Source organism: Salmo salar, chromosome ssa06 (assembly GCF_905237065.1).
Source record: "Salmo salar chromosome ssa06, Ssal_v3.1, whole genome shotgun sequence".
Taxonomy (NCBI): Eukaryota; Metazoa; Chordata; class Actinopteri; order Salmoniformes; family Salmonidae; genus Salmo; species Salmo salar.
Window position 1 is genome coordinate 86614688 of NC_059447.1, and position 25952 is coordinate 86640639.

The window sequence follows — 25952 nt, forward strand, 5'->3', positions numbered from 1 at the left end:
GACACTGACAGGGTTTTTTCATAGACCTCTGCAGCCTACTTCTGACAGACAGAGTGATAAGACGTCATGGGGGATGGAGGCATCAAAGGCAGTAAAACTCATAGACTCTCTGTTGCTCTCGGGATTATCATATAATGTTATTCTGTGTGACTGCTGCACCTTTTTGAGTGATTGTTAAATACAAAAACCATGTCACACAGCAAACATGACTATACACTTAACCCAGCTTTTTTCTGCAATATTTATATATTTTGAAGTGAAACAACACTCAGGAAAATTAAAATGGAATTTCTTGACATTTTAGTTGATCATTAGTTTTTATTCACGATAGCTGAACAACCATATGTTTGCTCCTCCTGTCTAGAATCACACATCCCTATAGCCCTCCTGTGGTACTTACAGAACAGAGGAAGCTAGATGGAGAGCTCCCGAGTGGCACGGCATTCTAAGGCACTGCATCGCAGTACTAGAGGTGTCACTACAGACACTGGTTTGATTCCAGGCTGTATCACAACCGGTTATGATTGGGAGTCTCATAGGGCGGTGCACAATTGGCCCAGCATCGTCCGGGTTAGGTTTTGGCCAGAGTAGGCCGTCATTGTGAATAAGAATTTGTTCTTAACTGACTTGCATAGTTAAATAAAGGTTAAATAAAAAAATTGTCTGTGTCCTAAATGGTACTCTATTCCCTACGTAGTGCACTACTTTTGACCAGAGCCCTATGGGACCTGTATGGTTAAAAGTAGTCCACTATATAGGAAGTAGGGTTCCATTTGGGACACAAACATAGTGGTTCCGCAGCGCTGCCTGAATGCATTATTAAAGCCTGGCCTTTTGTGTTGTCATCCCTTTAAATGGACTGTTATGCTGCTATGGCCCTCTAACTGGGTGACCCTGTTTAGCCTACAGCTTTATGTACACTGCTGCTGCTGCTGTGGGACAGGGCTAAAGAGGGGGGAGGGAGGGAGGGAGGGAGGAGGGGGAGGGAAAGACAGGGGGTGGAAAAAGAGGGAGGGCAGGGAAGGTCTGAATCTGTGTGGGTGAGAGGTCTGGTCAGAGAGATGGGGAGAGCTAGTCTGTGGATAGAATGAGGGATGAAGGGAGGGAAAGAGAGAGAGGAAGGATGGGGGTCACTGCGAGTGTGTACGTGGTTGGTGTGGGTGTCGTTGGCAGCTGCCAGTGCCCTCCTGACCTGTTGGGGAAAGGATGCTACTCTCACTATGCGTGCTTTTACACATTTGCCGATCCGCTGATGCAGCAGCTCAAATAATCCACGGTGTAAGCTCCTTATCTAGAGTACGATTTTGTGGAGAAAAAAAGCCTAGATTATTCCCTATATGCTCAGGGCTGCCCCCACAATCTTTATGCAGAGTATGGGAGCTTAATAGTTGACCTTGATGAAAAATATGTTTATTTCAAATAGGGAAACACTTTGCACATCGATTTTACAATCAGTAGATGCAATGAAAAGCACAGTAGCAGGATTTACACAGCAAAGAGATATGTGGTTAAAAAAAAGCCTATTACACATCTATATCGCATTTGTTACTAAATACAAAAAGAAAGAAATAAAGAAGATAGTATTCAACATTGACAGTATAAGAGGCCGATATTGCTATTGTAGCGATCCACGTGTCTCAATCGTGGCCCCACTGTAGCAGTTACAGTTTAGACTACACATCCCAGCATACATCGCGAGGTAAATAGAACGCTTTTGACGTTATTCTGACGCACTACATTCCTTTCAGTTGTGGGTAATGTAGTTAATAGACAAGCCACTTCATGGTTTTGAGTAATTGGTTATTATCGTATAAAACTACAAATCCCATACACCTGCAGGCATATTGCGGAACAGTAGCTGTCTGTGTTGAGACAGTCACGTGTAAATAGTGTTCGTTGAGTCTTATTTCTTTCGTTCTTGACTGTAGGGAGAGTGGTCTGTCTGTGCATTTTCCTTGTCGTTAGGTGTTTGCTTCATGTTGTGAGCTATCCTTTCATTTTAAATTCACAATTTCACCGAAGAATGAGTGATAACGATGATATCGAAGTCGATAGTGACGTGAGTAAATGTATATTTCGTTACTTTGCTAGCTTGTTGACTAGGTAGCGAGCCATTTAAAACGCCTAGTATTTATGAACCCGTGGCTGCTAGCTAGTTGCTAACTACCTAGCTAGTTGGCTAGTACAGTAACTGGTAGTGAGCTAACGTTATCCACAAGAACATCAACAGCTCATGAAAGGTTAGCTAACTCAGCTAGTAGCAAGCACTAGCAGTGCTGACTCGGAAATGGATTATGTTCACTTACCAGCTAGCTACAGATATTCTTTGCATTAGGTTTGCTGCAATTATGGGGGTAAAATTGATTGCTAACTAAGTTAGCTAACTAGCTAGATCACGCTACATGGAATTGTGGCTACAATCGTACTTTTCTGTTCTGTTTCTTTTTACAGGAAGACTCACCGAGATATCACAATGTGGTGCGTAATGTTAAATATATCCAAATTATTGGAATTCTATCAAATGTATTGAAATTATGCCGTGATCATATCTGGCAAAAAAATGTTTCCTTCTGCTAGCTAACGTTAGATGATACACATTGGCCATTCCCGGTAAGCTTAGCAAGTGATGTTGGGAATGGATACTGTGGCGGAATAAAAGGGTTTCCTGCATTTAGTGAGTGAGAATAAATCAACCAACCTTGTTGTTAACTAGCATGCAAACCTAGCCACATACTCCCCACCCGAATATACCATTGCACACTACACACACGGAGGATGTAAGTAGTAGCCAGAATGCAAGGAGGTAGCTGGGGGTTTGGACAGGACTTAGCAATTTGTCCTGTGGGCAACTATGATTTTACTTTTACATGATGCCTGCGATATATCCATCAAGCCGATGTTTTTGCTTTCGCACAGATCATCTTATCCATGTATTGAAGGGTATGTTCATCCCACACGCGGCTAAAGGGGAGTTGAAGACACGGAATTTATGCTATATTTAGAATAAATCCAATCCTGAATAACACGGCAGCATGCCGAAGCATAGGTACAAAAAAATACTAACCAGCTTCTCCTAGGAATACTGTTCATGACCAGATGCGCTTTTGCCAAATACACTTCTAGGTCATCTGTTTTAATCATCAAGTGGCAATTAAATCGCAAATGTGATGCTTTTGAAATGGGAATTTACTAGCTGGCTGGTGACAACAGTATCTGTTTAGTTAATAAATGACTGCATCGTCAAGTAAGGAAAGGTTTGTTTTTAGGGGTTCAGAGTGAAAATTAAATCAATCGTATTTATTTGTCACATGCTTCTTAAACAACCGGTGTAGACTAACAGTGAAATGCTTACTTACAGACTGCTCCCAACAATGCAGAGTTAAAGATAAAACACAAAGTATAAATAGTGACACAAGGAATAAAGACTGTGTAACAATAACATGGCTATATACAGGGAGTACCAGTACCAAGTCGATGTACTATGTAAGTGAGGTAGCTATGTTCATAAAAGTAGGGTTAAAGTGACTAGGCAACAGGATAGATAATAGACAGTAGCAGCAGAGTATGTGGTGAGTGTGTATGGCGTCAGTATGGGTGTGTGTGTTGGGGTGTCGGTGAAAGAGTTTGGTAAATAGTTAATCAAATGGTTACACAATCTTCTTCAGCAGTCTTATGGCTTGAGGGTAGAAGCTGTTTAGGGTCCTGTTGGTTCCAGACTTTGCACTTGTACAGCTTGATGTGCGGTAGCAGAGAGAACAGTCTGGCTTGGGTGGCTGGAAACTTTGACCATTTTTTGGGGCCTTCCTCTGACACCGCCTGGTATAGAGGACCTGGATGGCAGCGAGCTCGGTCCCAGTGATGTACTGGGCCGTACTCACTACTAAGGTTGCACATTTTGGGGAATATTCAGAGATGGGAATTAATGAGAATTAATGGGAATATATTTACATTAATATTAATACCATTTAAATGTAATTGGATTTTTGCTTTGGATATATTAACCATATCATATGGAGACAGAAATATAAACCTTTTACCTTATCATAAGTAGACATAATTTCAAATGATTGAATCCTTCCAATAGAAAAAAAACAATTTAGTTACAAATTGAACTTTAATTGAGTTAACTCTACACATGATGATTTCACTGAACAACAGAAAGGGAATATTGAATGATACCCAATGATCCATCGTATCTGGGGATCATTCAACATATCTGTAAAATGATTGTCTAGAAACTAAAGCTTTGGTTGTCTTCCTCTCAGGCTTCTCAATGTCCACCTCTTGAACTTCAGACTCTGAGGACTCATCTTCACTGTCACTTTCCAATCTGGTTGAGGATGGCTCGTTGTCAGGCTCAAAAAGCCTCAAATTTGCCCGAATGGCCACCAAATTTTCAACCTTTGTATTGGTCAGCCTGTTGCGTGCTTTGGTGTGTGTGTTCCCAAACAAGGACCAGTTGCGCTCTGAGGCGGCTGATGTTGGTGAGATTTGGAGGATAAGACACCAGGGAATGAGCCTCAGATCCACAAAGTCCCTTCCACCAGGTGGCTGATGAGATATGTTGGCACGACTGCCATATTGCATCTCCATCCCAAAGCCCTTGCTTGGAAGTGTACTTTGCCAGACTGCCAAGAACCTTGCCCTCATCCAAGCCAAGGTGGCGAGATACCGTAATGATGACACCATAGGCCTTTGTGATCTCTGCACCAGACAGGATGCTCTTGCCAGTATACTTAGATTCCAACATGGACGCTGCGGTGTGTATGGGCTTCAGGCAGAAGTCTTCACGCTTTTTGATGTATTTCAGAACTGCTGTTCCCTCTGCTTGGAGCAACAGTGAAGTGGGCAGGGCTGTACGGATTTCTTCTCTTACATCTGCAAGCAGAGTCTGAACATCAGACAGGATGGCATTGTCTCTCTCAGTCCGTCCTATAGGTTTCAGAAGTTTCAGGCTGCTTACCACTCTCTCCCAAAATACATCATCCAGGAGGATCCTCTTGATGGGGCTGTCTATATCGGCAGACTGTGATATGGCCATTTCTTGGAGAGACTCCTTCCCCTCTGGGAGACTGTCCAACATGATGACAACACCATCCCAACAGGTGTTGCTGGGCAGCTTCAATGTGGTGCTCTTATTCTTCTCACTTTGCTTGGTGAGGTAGATTGCTGCTATAACTTGATGACCCGTCACATACCTAACCATTTCCTTGGCTCTCTTGTAGAGTGTATCCATTGTTTTCAGTTCCATGATGTCCTTGAGGCGCATCATCATCAATACATTTCACCATGAGGACCTACAAGGTCTGTCAGGATAGATTTTCCTCCGTCTCGGTCATTTTTGAATACCTTTTTGAAAAAGGTAGTTTCATGAATTATACGTACAAATAACACCAAACTCACAATAGTCCCTAGAGAGTTTGAGAAGATAACGCTGATGCATTGAAATATGGCCACACTATACCAGTAGATGCATATTAGGACATATTCAAAAACAAAAGTGTCATACTTAAAAATCTTCTCATGAACCATAGGTCCAAATGACACCAAATGTTGAATATGGGCCCATGGTACATGTCTTAAATTAGTTTGAGCCCAAGGGATTGGTCAAAAGATGGCTGATATTTACAAGTCTATTTAAACCACTGTAAATCCACTCCATAGCAGCCTATCAACTTAAAGCTTGTCATCGTGGACGTCCCTAAGATGATCTGCGATAGTCTTCTCCTCATGAACCATACGCCAGATTCACTCCAGATTTTTGTATTTAGACACCTTACATCAGTCTTTAATGGCCGCACTGTACCTATAGATGCATGTTAGCACATATGCTAATGCTAAAAATAATGTAAAAAATCTTATGTGAAATTGACTGCAGATTTGCTATATAGCCTCTAATAAATATGATAATGATTAGCTGCTTTGTTCAAAGTAACACTGAAACTATTTCACTAATCTTAACATAAACCATTAGTTAAATTGACCTCCGACTTGGTATGCTATATAAACTCAATACCTTAATGACTTTAACCTCTATGGGCTAGGTGGGACGCAAGCGTCCCACCCGTGGTGCACTCCATCAACAGCAGGTGCATTTCAAGAGCGGCAAATTTGAATCCAAATAAATGTCAAAATTCAAATTTTTCAAACATACAACTATTTTACACCCTTTGAAAGATAAACATCTCCTTAATCTAACCACGTTTTACGATTTCAAAAAGGTTTTACGGCGAAAGCATAAATTTAGAGTATGTTAGGACAGTACATTTACAAGAGTTGTGTGTAATGTTGTGCCAATTCAAAGACAGGCGTCACCAAAACCATAAAATCAGCTAAAATTATGCACTAACCTTTTACAATCTCCAACAGATGACACTCCTAGGACATTGTGTTAGACAATGCATGCATTTTTAGTTCTATCAAGTTCATATTTATATCCAAAAACAGCGTTTTACTGTGGCGTTGATGTTCAGGAAATCGTTTCCCTCCAATAACCGGCATTCAAGTCAGCACCACAAATTAAATAATTAAAATTAGAAAACATTGGTAAAATATTATATTGTCATTTAAAGAATTATAGATTTACATCTCTTGAACGCAATCAACTTGCCAGATTTAAAAATAACCTTACTGGGAAATCACACTTTGCAATAATCTGAGCACTGCGCCCAGAAAAATACGCGTTGCGATACAGACTAGCCGCCATGTTGGGGAGATCTAAAATCGAAAATACTATGTAAATAATCCATTACCTTTGATTCTCTTCATCAGATGTCACTTCCAGGTATCACAGGTCCATAACGAATGTAGTTTTGTTCAAAAAAGCTCATCATTTATGTCCAAAAATCTCCGTCTTGTTAGCACATGATCTAAGCCCGCCGGACTTCACTTCATGAACGAGGGGAAAAAATATATTTACGTTCGTTCAAACATGTCAAACGTTGTATAGCATAAATCATTAGGGCCTTTTTTAACCAGAACATGAATAATATTCAAGGTGGACGAATGCATTCTCTTTTATAACGTATTGGAACGAGGGTACCCAACATGAACTCGCGCCAGGTGTCTAATGGGCCATCATCGTTCCATGGCTCTTGTTCGGTCAGATCTCCCTCCAGAAGACTCAAAACACTTTGTAAAGGCTGGTGACATCTAGTGGAAGCAATAGGAAGTGCCAAAATATTCCTCAGCCCCTGTGTTTTTCAATGGCATAGGTTTAAAGGTAATACAACACATCAGGTATCCACTTCCTGTCAGAAAATGTCTCAGGGTTTTGCCTGCCAAATGAGTTCTGTTATACTCACAGACACCATTCAAACAGTTTTAGAAACTTTAGGGTGTTTTCTATCCATATATAATAAGTATATGCATATTCTAGTTACTGGGTAGGATTAGTAACCAGATTAAATCGGGTACATTTTTTTATCCAGCCGTGCAAATACTGCCCCCTAGCCCTAACAGGTTAAGAGTAATTACCTGCTGCATTCAAAGATTACCAACTTACAGCATTAAACTTCACTTGCGTCATCCTTGTGGTATTGCGAGATAAACATGGTAATGCTGTCACTGATTGAACATACAGGAAGATAGTGCTTGTTTTGTTATCCAACTGATCTTGTCCTTTCATCATCTTCTGAACCCCATTCATTGCTGCTCACATCTATATTCTTGTCTGTGTGTTTCAGCTAGCTAGTGATTAGTGCCATATTTACTGGACAGGTCACTGTGTACTTACTGGGCTGCTGGCAGGCTGAATGAATGACGCAGCCACGTTGCATACTGGCGAAGAAAACGCACATGCTGGTGGCAGGACATACTTTTGCATAACAGCACGTAATGTTTTTCCCCTGTCAGCTATTCGTCTTTATCAAACTGATTCACATGGACTTAACATTTAGCTGCAGAATGTTCTCAACACATAGTGTACACTGATAATCTAGGCAGGGCTTTTATGTCATATTTTTCAATCTTCAAATAGTACAAATTACAATATGATATTCAAAAACAATTATGTATCATCCAAATGGGTCAGGATTGGACTATGAGAAGAGTTAGACTGTGTTTTGCGCATCTCACCTTCAAGCAACCTACAAAATAATCTTTGTTGTCGAAGATTCCAATCGATTCCTCATATAAATCTGTCTAATGCATCTCAAACGTGAGATGTAGTGACCCGTATCTGAGATCTTTTTAGTTTTTACATAGTTAACCCAGACATACTGGCTCCTATAAAACAATAGCTTCCACTTGGGCCCACCTAGTCCAGAGGAACATGGTTATAATGTGGAACACACACTGATAGGGATGAGACCTCTCATAACAGGGCATAGTGTACGGACACTGTGTGTGTATCAGCACCAGAAGTATCTAGCTGTGTAGGAACATGTCATTCTGAGTGTCAGAATGACATGTTGGAAGTGTAGTCAGTGACCTGTTGTCTCTCAATGCAACATAGTTCTGAAGAGTTTCAGCACAATGCAGGGTGCCGCTGGCTTAGTTGGAAGGCAGTTACTCTGCTATAATATTGTACTCTAGTCTACTTCACTATTAATATGTCCCAAATGGCACCCTATTCCCTGTATAGTGCACTACTTTTGGCCAGAGTCCTATGGGCCCTCGTCAAAAGTAGTGCACTACAAAGGAAACAGTGTGCCATTTGGGATTCAAACACTTACTCCACTCAGCAACAATTGGAGGTTTTCTTCCGTTTTCGTAATTGGTCGCTCAACGACCTATGGGAACCTCCTTCCACTTCATGACGTGTGATTTGAGATGCTTAATATCAAAGATGTTTATAGTCACGCTGTACCCATGTGACCTGTCACTATAAAATGCAGTGTGGCGTTGTATTTTCTTCACTCCCAAGTTTTGTTTTTTACATTATGAGATTGCTATTAATCCCTTTCGGATTACTTTGTTACGGAATTACGATTCTTCAACGACTCAAATTGGTGCAGTTAGTAGTTGATTTTTATCAAATCAAGTTATTGTGCCTGACCATATTAGCAAACTTTTTGTTGGGCATTTCCATCCTTGTGTGTTATACCTGTTGTTGCTTGTTGACCTGCGGTGTCATGCCAGTCCCTGCTTGACTGCCACACCAGCCCTTTGATCCAGCTTTACCATTCCCTCGCTTGTAGTTTTGCTGTGATCACGGAGCTCAGCGACGCTGTAGGCTTCCGGTCCTCGCTTGACCGAGTCCACCAACGTCGAGACTGACAGTTCATGCTTGATTGTGCCATTCAGATGACTTCATGTAGGCGGGAGTTCGAGCCCGGACCTTGATACATATTTAAGCGGGAGTCTCGACCCCGAAGCACGACGTATCTTTCTCTCGACGCATCCGAAGCCGATACCAAAGGGCAAATGACGCATACTCTGAGACACACCGAAACAAAAAGCTACCGTTGTCTTAGAGAACAGCCATTTCCCTCCTTGGTAATTGATACAATTCAGGTAACCAGGGCTTCTTTGTGAACCCTGTATTTCTAAGTGGAATGTGTTCTGGAAGTTGTGTGTCGACCATGCAGAATAGCTATCTTCTCTGCCCAATTCCTGATATTTTGACTTTCCTCCAGGAGGTTATGGCTGCAGGGAATACCTCGAGCTACATTGAAAGTTTATGGCAGCCATCTCTATGGGTCTTGACCAGATTGCGGCTGCATAACCAGGGACACACCCTCCAGTATCATATTTCATGAAAGGTGCCAGCAGGCTACGGCCTCCTAAAGCTCCTTCCATACCCTCATGGGAGTGTAGATGTTGTTCTATGATCACTGATAAGCCCACCATTTGAGGCCCTGTCTTCACTTGAGCTATTTGAGCTCTGTCAATACCAAGCCTGTTTGAAGAATTGCGTTCCATCCTTCATGCCTCAGTTTAGCAGAAGATGGATCTAAGGCATTGCTTCGGCCATATCCAGCATTCTTACCTAAGGTGCTTTCATCATCACACGCTAACCAGCCCTTAATCGTAGCGGTATTTCACCCGCCTCACCGCTCCTCACAGGAGAGTCGTGAGTTGCGTACACTTTGCCTGGTTAGACATCGTGGCAGCACACTCCACCAGAGGGGCGTTCCTGGACTCTGCTGCTGAAAGTTGGACAAGACCCATGTCTTTTTATGAGGTACGTTTTTGTTACATGGCACTTTCTCTCAACCCAGATAAGTGAGCACATGGAACCTTGTTCATACTTACTTATCAACCATCAGTGACATGGATGTTCTATACGAAAGCCTTCCACTCGTGGTGTGCTATTGCACCCATTTGAAGCCACCCAGCTTTCAGCTTGCTTGTCTATACGGTTGTGTACGACAGTTGAAATTCTGTTACACTGTTGGGAAATGATATTCTATTGCATCCTGTGGTGGATACAAGAACATCCCACGGACTCATCTGGACTAAGTTAAATGGTGAAGTTATCCCACTCTGTTGTCCGAATGACCTTTTATTTTTAGAGCTTCTCCCATATTTCGTTTGGTGACCCCGTTATGAAAATGAAAGAACGCTGAGTTACGGATGTAGCCTTGGTTCTTTTGAGTAGAGTAATGGGTCGCCAAGCTTTCATTTGGTTCCTCCACATCCGTGGGGTTTCGAGCAACATCATTAAACAGTATGTCACTTTATGACAGGTCACATGGGTACAGTAAGGGTGTGGCGTGACTGTAAACATCTTTGATATTAAGCATCTCAATCACATTGTGTGAAGGGGAAGGAGGTTCCCATAGGTCATTTGACACAAGGCGTGGTGACACAGAAGGCGTGGTGACACAGAAGGCGTGGTGACACAGAGGGCGTGGTGACACAGCGGGCGTGGTGACACAGCGGGCCTGGTGACACAGCGGGCCTGGTGACACAGCGGGCCTGGTGACACAGCGGGCCTGGTGACACAGCAGGGCGTGGTGACACAGCGGGCCTGGTGACACAGCGGGCCTGGTGACACAGCGGGCCTGGTGACACAGCGGGCGTGGTGACACAGCGGGCCTGGTGACACAGCGGGCCTGGTGACACAGCGGGCCTGGTGACACAGCGGGCCTGGTGACACAGCGGGCCTGGTGACACAGCGGGCCTGGTGACACAGCGGGCCTGGTGACACAGAAGGCGTGGTGACACAGCGGGCCTGGTGACACAGCGGGCCTGGTGACACAGCGGGCCTGGTGACACAGCGGGCCTGGTGACACAGCGGGCCTGGTGACACAGCGGGCGTGGTGACACAGCGGGCCTGGTGACACAGAAGGCCTGGTGACACAATGCTCTTCCCTCTTATTTGGAAATTACTCGATAGACATCAGACACTACTGTGTCGTTAGATAAGCCTAGATATACTCTGAGTGTACAAAACATTAAGAACACCTTCCTAATATTGAGTTGCACCACCCATTTTGCCTTCAGAACAGCCTCAATCCGATAGGCCGGCAGTTTTGCCCATCCCTTACTTAGATGCGTTTCAGGTAGAGATACCTCGCCAAGCAACTTTTCTCTATCCCTCTCGATCGCATATTCTCGCTTTTCTACGTATCTGCCCCCACACAGACCGGCCAAGTAGGCGCGCAACGGATTATGGGCATTGTAGTTAATTACCTTGTTTTCTGCGCTAAACTATGTAGACTATTGGCCTGTTGAAAAATACAACTTCCTGCTACATCGCACAGTTTGGGCTTGATCTGTTTTATCTCTAGAGAAACTGCACATTGATATCGCAGAATGAAAGAAATTAACAAAATGGAATTAAATTAATCTAACCGACATCAGTAAATTAGATGTGAACACAGCTGTAGAGCCTCACTACATGTCCCAGACCCTAGGACAGCTGCTGTATCCCCAGGGTTAGGCCCAGACCCTAGGACAGCTGCTGTATCCCCAGGGTTAGGCCCGACCCGAGGACAGCTGCTGTATCCCCAGGGTTGGGCCCAGACCCTAGGACAGCTGCTGTATCCCCAGGGTTGGGCCCAGACCCTAGGACAGCTGCTGTATCCCCAGGGTTGGGCCCAGACCCTAGGACAGCTGCTGTATCCCCAGGGTTAGGCCCGACCCGAGGACAGCTGCTGTATCCCCAGGGTTGGGCCCAGACCCTAGGACAGCTGCTGTATCCCCAGGGTTAGGCCCAGACCCTAGGACAGCTGCTGTATCCCCAGGGTTAGGCCCAGACTCTTCATGCATTCCTCTAATAACTTGAGCCAATCAGTTGTGTTGTGACAAGGTAGGGGTACTATACAGAAGTTAATTCTATTTGGTAAAAGACCAAGTCCATATTATGGCAAGAACAGCTCAAATAAGCAAAGAGAAACGACAGTCCATTACTTTGACTGACCTTCATGTCTTAATCTGAAAAAATGTCAACTTTTAAAGTTTCATCAAGTGTAGTCGCAAAAACCATCGAGCGCTATGATGAAACTGGCTCTCATGAGGACCACCACAGGAAAGGAAGACCCAGAGTTACCTCTGCTGCAGAGGATAAATTCATTTAACTGCACCTCAGATTGCAGCCCAAATAAGTGCTTCACAGAGTTCAAGTAACAGACACATCTCAACATCAATTGTTCAGAGAAGACTGAGTGAATCAGGCCTTCATGGTCTAATTGCTGCAAAGAAACCACTACTAAAGGACACCAATAATAAGGAGAGACTTGCTTGATTGACTTACTGTAGAATTCCATTCATTCCTATGGAGGACTGCTCCTTCTGGGGAGTGCCAATTTGGCCAGCCTCTCACTGGCCAATACGCAGCATCAGCAAGCCAGGGTTTATATACAGTACGTAATTGGTTATGAGTCAGAGTCGAGGACCTTTGGGACCTACTGTTGCTTGGCCTGAAACACATTTGCTGCAGGTGACTGGCTGCTCTGGGCCTAGCCCTAGTCATGTAGCATCTTGTAAATATCAAAAGGCTACGAGTGTTTTTACAGTGGAAGGAAATGGTTTATTTTATGCACGTTCAACTTTGAGGCCTGACGGAGCGGGTTTGACAGGCCTGACGGAGCGGGTTTGACAGGCCTGACGGAGCGGGTTTGACAGGCCTGACGGAGCGGGTTTGACAGGCCTGACAGTCCCTCAGTGCAGTATATCTATTTGGTGGCTGAAGCCTGTCAAACCTCTAATTTGTTTAGTCTAGTGTGTAGAGAGACATGGACTAATTATGGTTGTCCCAAATAGCACCCTATTCCCTATTGGTCCTGGTCAAAAGTAGTGTACTACATGGGGAATAGAGAGGCATTTGGAACACTAACTATGTGTGTTAGGTAGATGAGGCCCTGGCAGCAGTATGGTGTGGCTGAGGGAGGGCTGTGTCTGTATGTTAGGTAGATGAGGCCCTGGCAGCAGTATGGCGTGGCTGAGGGAGGTTGTGTGTGTGTGTGTGTGTGTGTGTGTGTGTGAGGTAGATGATCCCCACAAGATGTCTGTTCTGTGTGTATTCTATAGAGACTAAAGGTGATCCTCAGTAGACGGCAGACCATAGGGATAATTATGAGGTTTGTGTTCAGAACAACAGGCTATATATAGCCATACGCCTAAACCACTAAATATGCCTACTGTTAGGCCGTAACAAATACAATAGGCCTTTACAATACATAACAAAAACAGATATTCTGAAGACTCATTTCACTGTATGAGTACACACCAACATCAGTAAATTCATCTATATAGATGCATCCCCCATGATACAGTGCCAAATAATAAATCCTCAAGTTGTTAAATACCAGCCCTAACCCAGAACAGAACTCCTAATCATTTGTTAGTCCTAGTTGTTAGGTGTAGGCGAATTAGGAACTGTAATACTAAAACACGATGTCAACACTTTACCCCTCACCCACTCTCTCACCTCATCTGAATGGGTTTAGTGTCTTTCTCCACCCTGGGGTCAGTTCTAGTCAACCCTGAAGAACACAGCTGCGCTGGGGTCAGTTCTAGTCAACCCTGAAGAACACAGCTGCGCTGGGGTCAGTTCTAGTCAACCCTGAAGAACACAGCTGCGCTGGGGTCAGTTCTAGTCAACCCTGAAGAACACAGCTGCGCTGGGGTCAGTTCTAGTCAACCCTGAAGAACACAGCTGCGCTGTGGTCAGTTCTAGTCAACCCTGAAGAACACAGCTGCGCTGGGGTCAGTTCTAGTGACTAGTGGGGTGGGGTTGTGCCAGTGTTACTATACCAGTTGTAGAAATAAACAAAAACATTGAAATAAATGTAGAATATAATGATAAATGAATATTCTAGATCTATGGTGGCAGTCAGGTTCCTCCGTGAACAACTCCTTAGCTGCCTCACCAACTAACTGGCTGCCCAGTCTTGGACGGGCCACACACACACACACACACACACGAGACTCTGGTGCTGGTAGGGATTCATGGGGGCAGTTAGTCGCTGAAACTTGGTGTGTATCCTGTCCCCCTGTCAGTCCTAACTAGAGGTCGACCGATTTATGATTTTTCAACACTGATACCGATTATTGGAGGACCCAAAAAAAGCCGATACTGATTAATCGGCCATTTTTTAAATGCTTTTGTAATTATATATTTTTTTAATTATTATTTTATGTATTTTTTTTTCATGAATTTGTATGTGAAATAATGACAATTACAACAATACTGAATGAACTTATTTTAACTTAATATAATACATCAATAAAATCTATTTAGGCTCAAATAAATAATGAAACATGTTCAATTTGGTTTAAATAATGCAAAAACAAAGTGTTGGAGAAAAAATTAAAAGTGCAATATGTGCCATGTAAAAAGCTAACATTTAAGTGCCTTGCTCAGAACATGAGAACATATGAAAGCTGGTGGTTCCTTTTAACATGAGTCTTCAATATTCCCAGTTAAGAAGTTTTAGGTTGTAGTTATTATAGGACTATTTCTCTCTATACCATTTGTATTTCATATACCTTTGACTATTGGATGTTCTTATAGGCACTATAGTATTGCCAGTGTAATCTCAGGAGTTGATAGGCTTGAATTCATAAACAGCGCAATGCTTGAAGCATTGCGAAGAGCTGCTGGCAAATGCAGGAAAGTGCTGTTTGAATGAATGCTTACGAGCCTGCTGCTGCCTACCACCGCTCAGTCAGACTGCTCTATCAAATCATAGGCTCAATTATAATAAACACACAGAAATATGAGCCTTTGGTCATTAATATGGTCAAATCCGGAAACTATAATTTCGAAAACAAAACCTTTATTCTTTCAGGGAAATACGAAACCGTTATGTATTTTATTGAACGGGTGGCATCGCTAAGTCTAAATATTGCTGTTACATTGCACAACCTTCAATGTTATAATTATGTACAATTCTGGCAAATTAATTACGGTCTTTCTAAGGAAGAAAGTTAGCACAGTTAGCAACGAGCCAGGCGGCCCAAACTGCTGCATATACCCTGACTCTGCTTGCACAGAATGCAAGTGACACATTTTCCCTAGTTAATATTGCCTGCTAACATTAATTTATTAACTAAATATGCAGGTTTAAAAATATATACTTGTATTGATTTTAAAGAAAGGCATTGATGTTTATGCTTAGGTACATTGGTGCAATGACAGTGCTTTTTTTTCGCAAATGCGCTTATTAAATCATCACCCGTTTGGAGAAGTAGGCTGTGATTCGATGATAAATGAACAGGCACCGCATAGATTTATATGCAACGCAGGACAAGCTAGTTAAACTAGTAATATCATCAACCATGTGTAGTTAATTAGTGATTATGTTAAGTTTAATGCTAGCTAGCAACTTACCTTGGCTTCTTGCTGCCCTCGCGTAACAGGTAGTCAGCCTGCCACGCAGTCTCCTCGTGGAGTGCAATGTAGTCGGCCGTAATCGGTGTCCAAAAATGCAGATTACCGGTTTTTTATGAAAACTTGAAATCGGCCATTCCGATTAATCGGTCGACCTCTAGTCCTAACCTCCCTGGACCCCCCCCCCCCCCTTGACTTTCTCTCATTGCAGGCAGACAAACGAGCACACCACAATGCACTGGAGCGCAAGCGTAGGGATCACATCAAAGACAGCTTTCACAGCCTGCGGGACTCGGTGCCCGCCTTGCAAGGGGAAAAGGTTGGTAGAGAGGTAAAAACCCGCCGCTTTTAGGGAGAGTGGATCCTTTTGGGGAGGGAAGGCTTGTTTTTGTTGTGTGCGTTCAGAGCAATGTATTTAGAGTTGGGACACCTTTTTAGAATTTGGAGTGTTGTAATTCTAGACATTCCGTTACATAGCATTGTTGAAATATTCCTCATGTAACGTTAATGGGGTTCTAACATGGCTGCCATAGAATGTTGTAGTGTCATGTAAATGCATCATAATTCTCATTCTGAGCATTCTATTCCTCATGTAATGCATTGTCTTACATCAGGTGGCGTCACTCCTACGCGACGCTCGTCCCTCAACAGGGACCAGTGCAGGCGGAATCGTCGCGCTATCTGACGTAAGACTGCCATGTGATGTTGATGGGGTGTTAACATGGCTGTCATTATTTTCTAGTGTCATGTAAATCATCATAATGCAGAAACCTCAATGTCCCCACTCTCTAAATGCATGGCTCTCTGTGTGTCATGGAATTATCATTCTGAGGATTGTTCAAATGCAATATGGGTAAACAAAGTGAATGAAATTGCAATGTGTTATAATATCTTATATGTTGAGGTATGTAGGTTTGTGTTGCTGTAATCAATATTTTAAATAATACTACAGAAAATTAGCTACCTCCTTCAGTCTAACCAAAACTAACAGCTAGTTATGACATGAAAGGGAGAGGAGTGATGCAGTGATGGAGAGGGGGAGTGATGGAGAGGGGGAGTGATGGAGAGGGGGAGTGAGGGGGAGGAGAAGAGATGTTCTAAATAGTCATATTGTGACCCAGGCTAGCGGCAGGAAGATATGACTAAATCTGTAGCTGCCTCTTGTTTTGACATCTCTGACATTGATGGCATCGGAGCGCGCCCAACAGCCCAGGCTATGGTCAGGCACCCCCCCGTCCAGTCATCCCTAACTCAGGAGGAGGGTGGACAGGAGGGGGAGGGTTAGAAGGTAACCGTTAAAGGTGACGTGCAGATGTTGTCTGATGACCTCAGTGTACAGAGATGTTAGGTTGGTGTGCAACATTTAAATCGATTCCAAACTGTGAAGAGCCAATCATTTCAGCCTTGACCGATTTGAATTCTGTTTTTGTTGAATTCCTTGACGGAAGATGAAGCGAGACATCTCACTGGCTCTTTTTCTGGTTCATCTACAGTCAATGAACTAAGTGGACCAGACCCAGCTGTTATCTGGTTCCTCTACAGTCAATGAACTAAGTAGACCAGACCCAGCTGTTATCTGGTTCTTCTACAGTCAATGAACTAAGTAGACCAGACCCAGCTGTTATCTGGTTCCTCTACAGTCAATGAACTAAGTAGACCAGACCCAGCTGTTATCTGGTTCCTCTTACAGTCAATGAACTAAGCAGACCAGACCCAGCTGTTATCTGGTTCCTCTACAGTCAATGAACTAAGTAGACCAGACCCAGCTGTTATCTGGTTCCTCTACAGTCAATGAACTAAGTAGACCAGACCCAGCTGTTATCTGGTTCCTCTACAGTCAATGAACTAAGTAGACCAGACCCAGCTGTTATCTGGTTCCTCTACAGTCAATGAACTAAGTAGACCAGACCCAGCTGTTATCTGGTTCCTCTACAGTCAATGAACTAAGTAGACCAGACCCAGCTGTTATCTGGTTCCTCTACAGTCAATGAACTAAGTAGACCAGACCCAGCTGTTATCTGGTTCCTCTACAGTCAATGAACTAAGCAGACCAGACCCAGCTGTTATCTGGTTCCTCTACAGTCAATGAACTAAGTAGACCAGACCCAGCTGTTATCTGGTTCCTCTACAGTCAATGAACTAAGTAGACCAGACCCAGCTGTTATCTGGTTCCTCTACAGTCAATGAACTAAGCAGACCAGACCCAGCTGTTATCTGGTTCCTCTACAGTCAATGAACTAAGTAGACCAGACCCAGCTGTTATCTGGTTCCTCTTATACAGTCAATGAACTAAGTAGACCAGACCCAGCTGTTATCTGGTTCCTCTTAACAGTCAATGAACTAAGCAGACCAGACCCAGCTGTTATCTGGTTCCTCTACAGTCAATGAACTAAGCAGACCAGACCCAGCTGTTATCTGGTTCCTCTACAGTCAATGAACTAAGCAGACCAGACCCAGCTGTTATCTGGTTCATCTTCTACAGTCAATGAACTAAGTAGACCAGACCCAGCTGTTATCTGGTTCATATTATACAGTCAATGAACTAAGCAGACCAGACCCAGCTGTTATCTGGTTCCTCTACAGTCAATGAACTAAGCAGACCAGACCCAGCTGTTATCTGGTTCCTCTTAACAGTCAATGAACTAAGTAGACCAGACCCAGCTGTTATCTGGTTCATATTATACAGTCAATGAACTAAGCAGACCAGACCCAGCTGTTATCTGGTTCCTCTACAGTCAATGAACTAAGTAGACCAGACCCAGCTGTTATCTGGTTCCTCTACAGTCAATGAACTAAGTAGACCAGACCCAGCTGTTATCTGGTTCCTCTACAGTTAATGAACTAAGTAGACCAGACCCAGCTGTTATCTGGTTCATATTATACAGTCAATGAACTAAGCAGACCAGACCCAGCTGTTATCTGGTTCATATTATACAGTCAATGAACTAAGTAGACCAGACCCAGCTGTTATCTGGTTCCTCTACAGTCAATGAACTAAGTAGACCAGACCCAGCTGTTATCTGGTTCCTCTACAGTCAATGAACTAAGTAGACCAGACCCAGCTGTTATCTGGTTCCTCTACAGTCAATGAACTAAGTAGACCAGACCCAGCTGTTATCTGGTTCATATTATACAGTCAATGAACTAAGTAGACCAGACCCAGCTGTTATCTGGTTCATATTATACAGTCAATGAACTAAGTAGACCAGACCCAGCTGTTTTCTGGTTCATATTATACAGTCAATGAACTAAGCAGACCAGACCCAGCTGTTATCTGGTTCATATTATACAGTCAATGAACTAAGTAGACCAGACCCAGCTGTTTTCTGGTTCATATTATACAGTCAATGAACTAAGCAGACCAGACCCAGCTGTTATCTGGTTCATATTATACAGTCAATGAACTAAGTAGACCAGACCCAGCTGTTATCTGGTTCCTCTACAGTCAATGAACTAAGTAGACCAGACCCAGCTGTTATCTGGTTCATATTATACAGTCAATGAACTAAGTAGACCAGACCCAGCTGTTATCTGGTTCATATTATACAGTCAATGAACTAAGTAGACCAGACCCAGCTGTTATCTGGTTCCTCTACAGTCAATGAACTAAGTAGACCAGACCCAGCTGTTATCTGGTTCATATTATACAGTCAATGAACTAAGCAGACCAGACCCAGCTGTTATCTGGTTCATATTATACAGTCAATGAACTAAGCAGACCAGACCCAGCTGTTATCTGGTTCATATTATACAGTCAATGAACTAAGTAGACCAGACCCAGCTGTTATCTGGTTCCTCTTACAGTCAATGAACTAAGTAGACCAGACCCAGCTGTTATCTGGTTCATATTATACAGTCAATGAACTAAGCAGACCAGACCCAGCTGTTATCTGGTTCATATTATACAGTCAATGAACTAAGTAGACCAGACCCAGCTGTTATCTGGTTCATATTATACAGTCAATGAACTAAGCAGACCAGACCCAGCTGTTATCTGGTTCATATTATACAGTCAATGAACTAAGCAGACCAGACCCAGCTGTTATCTGGTTCCTCTACAGTCAATGAACTAAGTAGACCAGACCCAGCTGTTATCTGGTTCATATTATACAGTCAATGAACTAAGTAGACCAGACCCAGCTGTTATCTGGTTCATATTATACAGTCAATGAACTAAGTAGACCAGACCCAGCTGTTATCTGGTTCCTCTACAGTCAATGAACTAAGTAGACCAGACCCAGCTGTTATCTGGTTCATATTATACAGTCAATGAACTAAGTAGACCAGACCCAGCTGTTATCTGGTTCATCTACAGTCAATGAACTAAGTAGACCAGACCCAGCTGCTATTGCATTGGTGCCTATGGGAGAACCACTCCTTAAGCAGACTGGAACTGTGACCATTTATTTCCAATGGTACTTGGCCCGATTAAGACCACATCATTTCTCCACCATCTTTGGTTGATGTCTGTGAGCAGGAAGTTGCTTGTGGGTTTGTGGAGTTGTCTGGTGTTCTCGTTGACTTCATCATTGCTAGGGCTGTAATGAGAGTAATTGCTTTGTGTGGTTCTGACTGACTGGGAGAAGCTGGATCAAGGCTTTGTGTGGTTCTGACTGACTGGGAGAAGCTGGATCAAGGCTTTGTGTGGTTCTGACTCACTGACTGGGAGAAGCTGGATCAAGGCTTTGTGTGGTTCTGACTGACTGACTGGGAGAAGCTGGGTCAAAGCTTTGTGTGGTTCTGACTGACTGGGAGAAGCTGGATCAAGGCTTTGTGTGGTTCTGACTCACTGACTGGGAGAAGCTGGATCAAGGCTTTGTGTGGTTCTGACTGACTGACTGGGAGAAGCTGGGTCAAAGCTTTGTGTGGTTCTGACTGACTGGGAGAAGCTGGATCAAAGCTTTGTGTGGTTCTGACTGACTGGGAGAAGCTGGATCAAGGCTTTGTCCCAAATAGCTCCCTATATAGTGCACTTCTTAGTTCTCTGGTCATAACTCTAAATTAGTTCACTATGAGAATAGGTTGCCATTTGGGACACAGCTTTTGCATTGCTGTGCTATGAGAAGCTGGATCAAGTCTATATTCCATGCTGATGCCGTCTCTGTGTCCCCGCTGATGCCGTCTCTGTGTCCCCGCTGATGCCGTCTCTGTGTCCCCGCTGATGCCGTCTCTGTGTCCCCGCTGATGCCGTCTCTGTGTCCCCGCTGATGCCGTCTCTGTGTCCCCGCTGATGCCGTCTCTGTGTCCCCGCTCTATAAGTCGGGCTCGTCACACAGGCTTACATATGTGACAGGCTTACATCTTTACAAACTAAAATTAGGGAAATCTATTTTGATCTGCATAGGCACTTGATCAGTCTCTGTCCCTCCTCTCGAAGCCTGGTTCGTCATAGAAACATACGAATGAATTTGTATGTGTCAGACAGAGAAACGGTCAAATTATGGAAATGTAAGCCGTAAGCTATTTTTGACTTACATTCAGCTTCACATTCGTGAGTTTTGTTCCAGCCAGGCTTATTATTTGCATAGTTGTGGATTTAGTCTGATTTAAAGTGTTCTCTCCTTTTCAGAAGTGTTAAAGGAAGGTTTTATTGATTTAAATGTCACATCATCATCCTAGCAGCTTCATTCACTGCGTAGACTCTGGTTGTTGGACTGCATTATAGTGGCCCCGGGGGGGGTTTGGTAGTGTGGCCCGGGGGGGTGGTAGTGTGGCCCGGGGGGGTTGGTAGTGTGGCCCGGGGGGGGGTAGTGTGGCTCGGTTAAAACAGACAACACTGTACCAGTGTTGTGAGAGAGAAGCCATAGAATTATATATAGGGTCTCTGAACTCAGTATTCAGTCTGGTTTAACCAGGCTAGTGTTAACAGCAGTAGTATTACAGTAGCTGTGTGGGAGGGGTTAGTCGGTGATGTCACTGCAACCCTTGCCTTGTGTCAAATGAGTTTTTCCTTTTGTTTCCAACAGCAATCTATCAAACAGGCATCCCGAGCTCAGATCCTAGACAAAGCCACGGACTACATCCAGTACATGAGGAGGAAGAACCACACACACCAGCAGGACATCGACGACCTGAAGAGGCAGAACGCTCTGCTGGAGCAGCAAGGTGAGTATGATGGAGAATCTACCGTACCTACGGACCATCTCTATCTGTAGTATGATGGAGAATCTACCGTACCTACGGACCATCTGTCTGTAGTATGATGGAGAATCTACCGTATCTACGGACCATCTGTCTGTAGTATGATGGAGAATCTACCGTATCTACGGACCATCTGTCTGTAGTATGATGGAGAATCTACCGTACCTACGGACCATCTCTATCTGTAGTATGATGGAGAATCTACCGTACCTACGGACCATCTCTATCTGTAGTATAATGGAGAATCTACCGTACCTACGGACCATCTGTCTGTAGTATGATGGAGAATCTACCGTACCTACGGACCATCTGTCTGTAGTATGATGGAGAATCTACCGTACCTACGGACCATCTCTATCTGTAGTATGATGGAGAATCTACCGTACCTACGGACCATCTCTATCTGTAGTATGATGGAGAATCTACCGTACCTACGGACCATCTCTATCTGTAGTATGATGGAGAATCTACCGTACCTACGGACCATCTGTCTGTAGTATGATGGAGAATCTACCGTACCTACGGACCATCTGTCTGTAGTATGATGGAGAATCTACCGTACCTACGGACCATCTGTCTGTAGTATGATGGAGAATCTACCGTACCTACGGACCATCTGTCTGTAGTATGATGGAGAATCTACCGTACCTACGGACCATCTGTCTGTAGTATGATGGAGAATCTACCGTACCTACGGACCATCTGTCTGTAGTATGATGGAGAATCTACCGTACCTACGGACCATCTCTATCTGTAGTATGATGGAGAATCTACCGTACCTACGGACCATCTGTCTGTAGTATGATGGAGAATCTACCGTACCTACGGACCATCTCTATCTGTAGCTTGTGTGTTTGTCTGCTTATGGGCCAAATGTTGACCTCTTCATTTACCCCACCCCCTTTCTGTATTCCCCCTTCCCTCGCTCTCTCTCCTCCATCCTCTTTCCTTTTCTTTTGTCTATTTTCCTTCTTTCTCCATCCCTCTCCTCCTCCCTCTTTCTGTTGTCTCTCCCCTGCAGTGCGTGCCCTGGAGAAGGTGAAGGGTTCAACCCAACTCCAGGCCAGCTACAGTTCTTCAGACAGCAGCCTGTACACCAACCCTAAAGGCAGCGCTGTGTCCGCTTTCGACGGAGGCTCTGACTCCAGCTCCGAGTCGGAGCCAGAGGAACCCCCCGCCCCCAGGAAGAAGCTCCGAGTGGAGGCCAGCTAGAGCGACAGGCTAGCCCACAGCACCACGCCTGGCGTGGAGGGGTACTGCATGCACAGTTACTGGTCCAGTAGTCGGTACTGCTCCTCTAATTCCCACTACCTTCTTCTCCTCCTTCCCGCCCTCCCTGCATATCGCTGAATGTGCTCTCACTGGAGAGTGGAGACTCCATCCATCCCTGCCGATCTGTCTATCCTGACGTCCTTTCATCACGCCATCCCCTGGGGAGGGAGGGAAGCCAGCTGGGAGGAAGAAAAGTAGACTGATTTTAGAATAGGACGTGCAAAGCTTCTGTTTTTCCCTGTCGGTTCCTTTCTTCCTTTTCTGTTTTTCTCTCCCTTTCTGACTTCACAGCATTGGTATCTCTCAGCAACTATCCAAAACCCAACATGAGGCAGCTTCACTACCTAAAGGACTCAATGCTTTTGTACCCTCTACTATGTACTCTCTTCTCTCGGCTGAAAACTACAGAGAGAAGAGAGGGAGGCGTACTCCAAGCACTGAGAACATGTAATACTTTTGTTTATTTCATCAATTTATCTTGATAAGAACCTGTTTTAGAATTTATACACACGCTTCGAAGAGTCGCCCTGTCGTTTGGAGAAGCATACCTTCAAAACATTTGTACTTTTTTTCCACAAAAAAAAGTACTTTGATGTAAAAGTTAAACACACCTCAGGCCAACAGGATTGCAGATCTTTTCCATTTTGACACGTTTGTTAGAAATTAAATATCATCCCCTTTGTGGAAAATAATTGATGTTATGAAAAAAGATTCCAAAACTTGTATCGTATTTCGTCCTTTAGCTTGAACTAGTGAATGAATTTAGGTGGCAGAGCAAAAGTTAGGAATCTTGATTAAAAAAAATAATAAAAAAAATGGTTATTGATTGGATGTTTTCAAGTTCTCTAAAAAATGTTATGCATTTTGTATTTTCACAAATCATTGGAAAATACCAATTTGTCACTTGTAGTTTTCCTTCAAAGTATGAAATAGATATGGATTATCAAAAGGTAGTCTCCATTTTTTTTTTCAATATGAGGAGAAAATTAAGTCGATGTGTTGTGAATTACACAGTAAAATCTTAAATGTCGCTGACTCAACTAAAAAAGAAGCATTTTGCGTGTCTAGGAAATGTTTTTTTCTTTTCATTTGTTTCCCCATTTTTTTTTCTTCCCTTTAGGGTATGATTAGTGTATACTAGATAGATCTTTGATTCCATTCCATGGAAATTACAAGTATGTTGTACATACTGCCAAGAATTGTCTTGCAAGTTGAGGCCTACCTTTACTATGAGACTATAAATAAAACTATTTTATCCTTTAAAAAGTGTTGGTTGTTAATTCTGTATTTTGTTGCATCCCCTCAGTGAAGTGGACAATATATCCAAGCATTTATGGAGTTTATCTGAAGAGAAATGTCTTTTATTTTGTTAAATTTGTGATGACATTCAGTTTTGTGTTTTAACTACTTTGCCGATATGAAACGGACAGTCCATAGTCGACGTCAACTTGAGGTTTGAAAAATAGGTTATATTTGACTCAAAATTCCATGACGTAACGTATAGTAATGCATTGTTGGCAGAAGATGGATCCAGTTTAATGCTAATTAATATAATTCACCAATACCTTTTCTTTGTAGTCCAGAACATATTGCAAATCACAGCTGGCCTGGTATATTGTGTCCTGCCACAACCCATTCGGGATGCACCGTTTCAGTTTAAATGATTCAATATTTAAAAAAACGGAAGACCTAACTAAGACTGGGAATGTCAATACAAGGAAGGGCAATGATCACAAGTCAGTCATGACGTGGCTAGCCAATACGCTAGTGCACATGTCAAACAAGGCCTGTGGGCCAAATAGGGGACACAAGGGAGTATAAATGAGTCGACAACTTTATGAAAGTATAGCCTGATGCGTTCGGATTGGTGAATTCAACATCAATTGCACTGCTTTCGTGTGTTCGGTTCACAGCGGAGGGAAAGTGTACAGACACATGCCACAGTCCTAGCTACAGTGGGGGGAAAAAAGTATTTGATCCCCTGCTGATTTTGTACGTTTGCCCACTTACAAGGAAATGATCAGTCTATAATTTTAATGGTAGGTTTATTTGAACAGTGAGAGACAGAATAACACAAAAAAATCCAGAAAAACGCATGTCAAAAATGTTATAAATTGATTTGCATTTTAATGAGGGAAATAAGTATTTGATCCCTCTGCAAAACATGACTTAGTACTTGGTGGCAAAACCCTTTGTGGCAATCAGAGGTCAGACGTTTCTTGTAGTTGGCCACCAGGTTTGCACACATCTCAGGAGGGATTTTGTCCCACTTCTCTTTGCAGATCTTCTCCAAGTCATTAAGGTTTCGAGGCTGACGTTTGGCAACTCGAACCTTCAGCTCCCTCCACATATTTTCTATGGGATTAAGGTCTGGGGACTGGCTGGGCCACTCCAGGACCTTAATGTGCTTCTTCTTGAGCCACTCCTTTGTTGTCTTGGCCGTGTGTTTTGGGTCATTGTCATGCTGGAATACCCATCCGCGACCCATTTTCAATGCCCTGGCTGAGGGAAGGATGTTCTCACCCAAGATTTGACGGTACATGGCCCCGTCCATCGTCCCTTTGATGCGGTGAAGTTGTCCTGTCCCCTTAGCAGAAAAACACCCCCAAAGCATGTTTCCACCTCCATGTTTGATGGTGGGGATGGTGTTCTTGGGGTCATAGGCAGCATTCCTCCTCCTCCAAACACGGCGAGTTGAGTTGATGCCAAAGAGCTCCATTTTGGTCTCATCTGACCACAACACTTTCACCAGTTGTCCTCTGAATCATTCAGATGTTCATTGGCAAACTTCAGACGGGCATGTATATGTGCTTTC

General features: G+C 43.5%; 1 protein-coding gene across 8 annotated transcripts; it reads left to right on the forward strand.

Moving 5' to 3' along the window:
- The first annotated feature begins 1860 nt into the window (after positions 1 to 1860).
- On the forward strand, positions 1861 to 24403 carry max (myc associated factor X). Of its 8 annotated transcripts, none has more exons than XM_014205921.2 (6): positions 1861 to 2059; positions 2452 to 2478; positions 15936 to 16055; positions 16339 to 16410; positions 21691 to 21829; positions 22887 to 24403. In XM_014205921.2, the coding sequence occupies exons 1-6, from the start codon at positions 2024 to 2026 to the stop codon at positions 23075 to 23077; spliced, it is 585 nt and encodes a 194-aa protein (XP_014061396.1). In that variant the 5' UTR covers positions 1861 to 2023; the 3' UTR covers positions 23078 to 24403. The 8 variants fall into 8 exon arrangements, with proteins under 8 accessions (XP_014061396.1, XP_014061397.1, XP_014061400.1 ...); XM_014205922.2 differs by having other exon boundaries at positions 15936 to 16043; XM_014205925.2 differs by lacking the exon at positions 16339 to 16410.
- Positions 24404 to 25952: the final 1549 nt, after the last annotated feature.

What these genes read in the sequence shown, in the direction of transcription:
- max (XM_014205921.2), top strand. Translation starts at nt 2,024, where the DNA reads ATGAGTGATAACGATGATATCGAAGTCGATAGTGAC. An exon ending in ATATCGAAGTCGATAGTGAC is followed by an intron (nt 2,060 to 2,451) that starts GTGAGTAAATGT and finishes TTCTTTTTACAG; the next exon opens with GAAGACTCACCGAGATATCA. An exon ending in CACCGAGATATCACAATGTG is followed by an intron (nt 2,479 to 15,935) that starts GTGCGTAATGTT and finishes CTCTCATTGCAG; the next exon opens with GCAGACAAACGAGCACACCA.